General features: G+C 64.6%; 1 protein-coding gene across 2 annotated transcripts; it reads left to right on the forward strand.

Moving 5' to 3' along the window:
- Positions 1 to 412: 412 nt before the first annotated feature.
- LOC135441725 (D site-binding protein-like) lies at positions 413 to 6876 on the forward strand. Of its 2 annotated transcripts, XR_010438537.1 has the most exons (5): positions 413 to 1192; positions 2498 to 2710; positions 3649 to 3911; positions 6136 to 6620; positions 6663 to 6876. XR_010438537.1 is itself a non-coding variant. In XM_064701266.1 (4 exons), exons 2-4 carry the CDS (start codon positions 2500 to 2502, stop codon positions 6349 to 6351), a joined length of 690 nt encoding a protein of 229 aa, XP_064557336.1. In that variant the 5' UTR covers positions 413 to 1192; positions 2498 to 2499; the 3' UTR covers positions 6352 to 6876. The 2 variants fall into 2 exon arrangements, 1 of the variants encoding a protein (XP_064557336.1); XM_064701266.1 differs by having other exon boundaries at positions 6136 to 6876.
- Positions 6877 to 7462: the final 586 nt, after the last annotated feature.

Genomic DNA, 7462 nt, shown 5'->3' on the forward strand with positions numbered 1-7462 from the left:
CCGCAATGCCCGGGGGTCCCTCAGGCCCAAAGGGGGAACCGGGGGCCCGGATGGCCACAGGTGAGTTTGGGGACGGGGCTCGGTCGCTCCTCACTCACCCTGGCGGTCCCGGGGGTCGCGGGGGGTCCCGGGGCCGTCCCGAACCCGCTCGGGCCGGGCCGGGCCGGGCCGGGCCGGACGCGCCGCCCCCGCCGGAAGCGGAAGCGGAAGTAGCGGCGGCGAGAGGGTCACGTGAGGGAGGCCACGGTAAATTTCCCGCCGGTTTCTCCCCTCATCCCCGGAGGATCCCGGGGATGGCGGGACCCCCGCAGCCCCTCACAGGTTAAACCAGGGGGGATCCGAGACCCCCGAATGGCCCCGGTAGGGGAATAAGAGAGGAATGGCGGCCCTGCCCTTACCAAAGATGGCGCCGGAGCCGCCTCCCTATGGCCAAGATGGCGGAGCGGCACAAGATGGCGGCGGCTGCCTTTATCAAAGATGGTGGCCCTGTGTGAGGGGAGGACTCGGGACCAATCAGAGCAGCGGGAGCAGACCTGGCCACGCCCCTTTTAGAACATCGGGGGGAGATGAATTTGGGGAAGGGTCGGGGTGTTTGTGACGTCACTGGGGGTGCGGGGAATCCCTCAGGACCGAGGGGGGGTCGCTCCCCGTGCCCCCTCCTCTTTGCCGCCATTTCGGGGCGCGGCTTCTTTAAGAGGGCCCCGCACGTGCCGCCCCGCGTGCTCCTGGCCACGCCTCCCAGACTCGCCCTCTCCCCATAGGCTAAAACTGGGTCAGGCCCCGCCCCTCCTGGACATCCCTATTGGCCCAATGTAGGTCAGGCCACGCCCTCCCGCATGGCCGCGCCGCCTGACCGCGGCCACGCCTGCTTCGCTCCCATTGGCTGCGCTGGTCGCCAGGGGCGTTGCTTCGCGGAGGGGGCGGAGCTTTCTTCCTCTCTGTGCAGGGGCGGGGTTTTTGCTCCTTTGGGGGCGTGGCTTGAGGCGGTACCAACCAATGGGAAGCGCGCAGCGTGCGCGGGGAGGGCGGGGTTTATTTTTAGGGAGGAGTGGCTATAACAGAGAACAGGCGGGGATTGGCTGGCGGTGACGAGGGGCGTGGTCGGTCGAGGCCACGCCCCCTCACGGGCGCAGCGCCCCCCGCGGGGCTCGGGCCGAGGAACCGGGACCGAACCGGGACCGAACCGGGACAGGTGGGGAACGGAGCGGGACCGGATCCAACCGGGGGGACACGGGGGGGACACCGGGACCGGAACCGGACCGGGACACCGGAACCTGGGGGGGAACCGGACGGGTGGGGAACGGACCGGGACCGAACCGAACCGGGGGGACACCGGGGGGACCACCGGGACCGGGGACACCGGAACATGGGGGGACCGTACCGGGACCGGGGGTGACACGGGGGGGACCGGACCGGGACCGAGACCGCGAATAAGGGGGGGACACCGACACCGGACCGTGACCGGGGACACCGGAACCGAGGAGGGGGGAACGGGGACAAGTGGGGACACCGAGACCTGAACGGGGACCCGAGGAGGGGACACCGGGACCGGGGACGGGGGGGGACACCGGAACCGGGATTGGAGGGAGACACCGGGACCGGGGGGGGGGTGACACGAACCGGAACCGGGACCGGGAAGGGGGGGGCGGGGCCGTCCCGGTGTCTCCCGGGCCCCTCCCCCATTCCCGGTGTCCCCTCCCCCATTTCCCGGGGGGGTCACGCGAGGTGAGGCCGCACGTGGGGGCGGGGGATCCCCCCACGTGACCGCCGCACGTGCGCGCGCGCGGGTCACCCCCCCCTCCCAGCCCCTCCCCCTTCCCGTGTCACGTGTGGCGGGGGGTCAGGTCACGTGGGAGGGTCACGTGCCGCGATTTTGGGGAGGGGGCGGCGACCCCCCGGGGGGGGATTGGGGGGAATTTGGGGAATTTTTGGGGAAATTTTGGGGGAGTTTTGGGTGGAATTGGGGCAATTTGGGGAGGGGGCTTGGGGGGAATTTGGGGCATTTTGGGGGGGATTTGGGGCATTCTAGTGGAATAATTTGAGGCATTTTGGGGAGGGGGATTTGGGGGATTTTCGGGGACTTGGGGCATTTTTGGGAAAATTTTGGGGGAGTTTTGTGTGGAATTGGGGCAATTTGGGGAGGGGGTTTGGGGGGCATTTGGGGCATTTCGGGTTGAATTTGGGGCCTTTTTGGGGGGAAGGATTTGGGGCATTTTGGGCAGAATTGGGATTTTTGTGGAATTGGCATTAGGGGATTTGGGGCATTTTGGGTGAATTTGGGCCTTTTTAGGGGGAAGGATTCGGGGCATTTGGGCAGAATTGGGAATGGAGGATTTGGGGCATTTTAGGGGAAAGATTTGGGGCATTTTGGGCAGAATTTGGGGCATTTTGGGCAGAATTTGGGGCATTTTGGGGGGGGGATCCTGGGGGTGATTTGGGGGCTCCATGAAGCCTTTTTTGGGGGGGGTCCCTTCCCATTGCCCCCTCCCCAATTCAGGGATGGACGAACCGGGCGGATCCCGGGGGGCTTTCCTGGGGGCGCCCCCCCCGCCGCCCCCCCCGCCCTGGGAGCGGCCCCCAGCCCCAATTGTGGGCGGGGGTCCCGACCTCGAGTACGTGGACCTGGACGAGTTCCTGAGGGAGCACGGGCTGCCCCCCCCCAGCCCCCCGACCCCCGCCCGGAGCCCCCAGCCCCACGAGAGGGCGCCCGGTAATTGGGGAGGGGGCAGCGGGAATTATGGGGAGGGGGCAATGGGAATAATTGGGGAGGGGCAATGGGAATTGGGGCAATTGGAATTGGGGAGGGGGCAATGGGAATTGGGGCAATGGGAATAATTGGGGAGGGGGCAAGGGGAATTGGGGAGGGGGCAATGGGAATAATGGGGAGGGGGCAATGGGAATTGGGGGCAATGGGAATTGGGGAGGGGCAATGGAATGATAGGGAGGGGCAATGGGAATTGGGAGCAATGGGAATAAATGGGGAGGGGCAGCGGGAATAATGGGGAGGGGCAATGGGAATAATTGGGGGCAATGGGAATTGGGGGCAATGGCAATAATTGGGGAGGGGGCAATGGGAATAATGGGGAGGGGGCAACGGGAATTATGGGGAGGGGGAATGGGAATTGGGGGCAATGGGAATTGGGGAGGGGGCAATGGGAATAATGGGGAGGGGGAATGGGAATTGGGGGCAATGGGAATTGGGGGCAATGGAATAATTGGGGAGGGGCAATGGGAATTGGGAGCAATGGGAATAATGGGGAGGGGGCAGCGGAATAATGGGAGGGGGCAATGGGAATTGGAAGGGGCAAGGGGAATAATGGGGAGGGGGCAATGGAATAATGGGGAGGGGGCAATGGGAATTGGGGAGGGGGCAATGGGAATAATTGGGGAGGGGGCAATGGGAATTGGGGAGGGGGCAATGGAATAATTGGGGAGGGGGCAATGGGAATTATGGGGAGGGGGGCTGGGACGGGGATAACCGGAATTGGGGGGGACAAATGGAATTGGGGAGGGGGGGTCACTGGGAATTGAGGAGGGGGTCAGCGGCAATTTGGGGAGGGGTCAGCGGCAATTTGGGGAGGGGTCACAGGAATTGGGGGAGGGGTCCCCACCCCATTAACCCCTTCCTTCCTTCCTTCCCTCCCGCAGCCCCCGGCCCCCCCCGGGCGCCCCCGGAGGCGGAAGTGGAGGCGCTGGGGGGGGGTCCCGGTGGTCCCGGTGCCCCGGGGGGGGGTCCCGGTGGTCCCGGCGCCCCGGGGGGGGGTCCCGGTGGTCCCGGTGCCCCGGGGGGGGGTCCCGGCGGTCCCGGCGCCCCCCTGGACCCCCGGCGGCTCCGGTTCTCGCAGGAGGAGCTGCGGCCGCAGCCCATGGCCCGCAAGGCGCGCAAGGTGCACGTGCCCGACGAGCAGAAGGTGCGGCGCGAGCCCACCCCCCAAATACGGGGGCTCGGGGGGAGGTTGGGGGATTTTGGGGGAGTTTGGGGGATTTTTGGGGGATTTGGGAGGAGTTTTGGGGCAGTTTTGGGTTTGTCCCTTGGGTCATTCCCCACGGCCGCCCCCTGCTGTCCCCTGTGTCCATCCCTGTGTCCGTCCCCTGTCCCTGTGTCCATCCCTGTGTCCATCCCTGTGTCCATCCCTGTGTCCATCCCCTGTCCCTGTGTCCATCCCGTGTCCATCCCTGTGTCCATCCCTGTGTCCATCCATGTATCCATCCGTGTGTCCATCCCTGTGTCCGTCCATTTGTCCATCCATGTGTCCATCCCTGTGTCCATCCCTGTGTCCATCCCTGTGTCCATCCCTGTCCCTGTGTCCATCCCTGTGTCCATCTCTGTGTCCATCCCTGTGTCCATCCCTGTGTCCATCCCCTGTCCCTGTGTCCATCCCCTGTCCCCGTGTCCATCCCTGTGTCCATCCCTGTGTCCATTCCCTGTCCCTGTGTCCATCTCTGTGTCCATCCCGTGTCCCTGTGTCCATCCCTGTGTCCATCACCTTTGTCCATCCCGTGTCCCTGGGTGTCCCCCGTTGTCCCCTCACTGTCCCCTGTCCCCCTGCTGTCCCCTGTGTCCATCCCCTGTCCCTGTGTCCATCCCTGTGTCCATCCCTTGTCCCCAATGTCCCCTCACTGTCCCCCTGTGTCCATCCCCTGTCCCTGTGTCCATCCCCTGTCCCTGTGTCCATCCCCTGTCCCCAATGTCCCCTCACTGTCCCCTCACTGTCCCGTGTCCCCCTGCTGTCCCCCATGTCCATCCCCTGTCCCTGTGTCCATCCCTGTGTCCATCCCTTGTGTCCATTCCCTGTCCTTGCTGTCCCTTGAGCCATCCTCTGTGTCCATCCCCTGTCCCTGCATCCATCCCTGTGTCCATCCCCTGTCCGTGTGTCCACCCCATGTCCCCACTGTCCCCCCACTGTCCCCTCACTGTCCCTCACCGTCCCCTGTCCCCCTGCTGTCCCTGTGTCCACCCGTGTCCCAATGTCCCCTCACTGTCCCTCACTGTCCCCATGTCCACCCCGTGTCCCCAATGTCCCTCCAATGTCCCCTCACTGTCCCCTGTGTCCATCCCTGTGTCCACCCTGTGTCCCCAGTGTCCCCTCACTGTCCCTCACTGTCCCCTGTCCCCCTGCTGTCCTGTATCCACCCTGTGTCCCTGGTGTTCTCCATTGTCCCCTCACTGTCCCCTGTGTCCATCCCTGTCCGTGTGTCCATCCCGTGTCCCCAGTGCCCCCAATGTCCCCTCACTGTCCCCTCACTGTCCGGTGTCCCCACTGTCCCCTCACTGTCCCTGTGTCCATCCCCATGTCCATCCCTGTCCTGTGTCCACCCGTGTCCCCACTGTCCCCCCACTGTCCCCCACTGTCCCATGTGTCCGTGTGTCCATCCCCTGTCCGTGTGTCCATCCCCTGTCCCCAGTGTCCCCACTGTCCCCTCACTGTCCCCTGTGTCCATCCCTGTGTCCATCCCTGTGTCCATCCCCTGTCCCTGGGTGTCCCCATTGTCCCCTCACTGTGCCGTGTCCCCTGCTGTCCCTGTGTCCATCCCCTGTCCCTATGTCCATCCCATGCCCCCAGTGTCCCCACTGTCCCCTCACTGTCCCCTGTGTCCATCCTCTGTCCCTGTGTCCATCCCTGTGTCCATCCCTGTGTCCATCCCTGTGTCCATCCCTGTGTCCACTCCTGTGTCCATCCCTGTGTCCATCCCTGTGTCCATCCCCTGTCCCTGTGTCCATCTCTGTGTCCATCCCTGTGTCCATCCCCTGTCCCTGGGTGTCCCTCACTATCCCCTCACTGTCCCCTGTGTCCATCTCCTGTCCGTGTGTCCATCCCTTGTCCCCAATGTCCCCTCACTGTCCCCTGTGTCCATCCTCTGTCCGTGTGTCCATCCCTGGCCCTGGGTGTCCCCAGTCCCCCCTCACTGTCCCCCATGTCCATGCCCTGTCCCTGTGTCCATCCCTGTGTCCATCCCTGTCCCTGTGTCCATCTCTGTGTCCATCCCTGTGTCCATCCCCTGTCCCTGGGTGTCCCCCACTGTCCCCTCACTGTCCCTGTGTCCATCCCCTGTCCCTGTGTCCATCCCGTGTCCCCAGTGTCCCCTCACTGTCCCCCACCGTCCCCTCCCCGCCCGCTGTCCCCGTGTGTGCAGGACGAGAAGTACTGGAGCCGCCGCTCGCGGAACAACGCGGCCGCCAAGCGCTCGCGGGACGCGCGGCGCCTCAAGGAGAACCAGATCTCGGTGCGGGCGGCGTTCCTGGAGCGGGAGAACGCCGCGCTGCGCCTCGAGGTGGCGGCGGCTCGGAGGGAGCTGCAGCGATTCAGGGCCATCCTGCAGAGATACGAGGCTCAGCACGGACAGATCTGAGGGGTTTGGGTCATTTTGGGTCATTTTGGGGGGTTTTGGATCGTTCCTGGAGCGGGAGAACGCCGCGCTGCGCCTCGAGGTGGCGGCTGCACGCCGGGAGCTGCAGCGATTCCGGGCTATCCTGGCACGATACGAGGCTCAGCACGGACAGATCTGAGGGGTTTGGGTGATTTTGGGTCATTTTGGGGGGTTTTGGGATCATTGGGATCGTTCCTGGAGGGGTTTGAGATGGTCCCAGGTGCTCCAGGACTGACCCAGGACTGACCCAGGTGCTCCACAATGGCTCCAGGACTGACCCAGGACTGACCCAGGACAGCCCCAGCGGTTCAGAGCCATCCTGCAGAGATACGAGGCTCAGCACGGACAGATCTGAGGGGTTTGGGTCATTTTGGGGGGTTTTGGGTCGTTCCTGGAGCGCGAGAACGCCGCGCTGCGCCTCGAGGTGGCGGCGGCTCGGAGAGAGCTCCAGTGGTTCCGGGCCATCCTGCAGAGATACGAGGCTCAGCATGGACAGATCTGAGCGGTTTGGGGGGTTTGGGGTCATTTTGGGGGGTTTTGGGGGGTTTTGGGATCGTTGGGATCGTTCCTGGAGGGGTTTGAGATGGTCCCAGGTGCTCCAGGACTGACCCAGAACAGCCCCAGGTGCTCCAGGATGGCTCCAGGTGCTCCAGGACTGACCCACGACTGACCCAGGACTGACCCAGGACTGACCCAGGTGGTCCCGGGACGGCGTGGATGAATTTGGGGACAGTTTGGAGAGATTTGGGACAGCTCCAGGTGCTCCAGGACTGACCCACGACTGACCCAGGACAGCTCCAGCGGTTCTGGGCCATCCTGCAGAGATACGAGGCTCAGCACGGACAGATCTGAGGGGTTTTGGGGCATTTTGGGGGGTTTGGGGTGGTCCCAGGTGACCCAGGACAGCTCCAGGTGACCCAGGACTGACCCAGAACAGCCCCAGGTGCTCCAGGACTGACCCAGAACAGCTCCAGGTGCTCCAGGACTGACCCAGGACAGCCCCAGGTGGTCCCGGTTCTGCGTGGATGATTTTGGGGACAGTTTGCAGAGATTTGGGACAGCTCCAGGTGCTCCAGGAGCGCAGGATCCCAAC

This window comes from Zonotrichia leucophrys, unplaced genomic scaffold (genome assembly GCF_028769735.1).
Source record: "Zonotrichia leucophrys gambelii isolate GWCS_2022_RI unplaced genomic scaffold, RI_Zleu_2.0 Scaffold_453_41110, whole genome shotgun sequence".
Lineage (NCBI taxonomy): Eukaryota > Metazoa > Chordata > Aves > Passeriformes > Passerellidae > Zonotrichia > Zonotrichia leucophrys.

Coding starts and splice junctions, on each gene's coding strand:
- LOC135441725 (XM_064701266.1), top strand. CDS start 2,500: ATGGACGAACCGGGCGGATCCCGGGGGGCTTTCCTGGGGGCGCCCCCC. Junction 2,711..3,648: donor GCCCCACGAGAGGGCGCCCG/GTAATTGGGGAG, acceptor TCCCTCCCGCAG/CCCCCGGCCCCCCCCGGGCG. Junction 3,912..6,135: donor ACGTGCCCGACGAGCAGAAG/GTGCGGCGCGAG, acceptor CCGTGTGTGCAG/GACGAGAAGTACTGGAGCCG.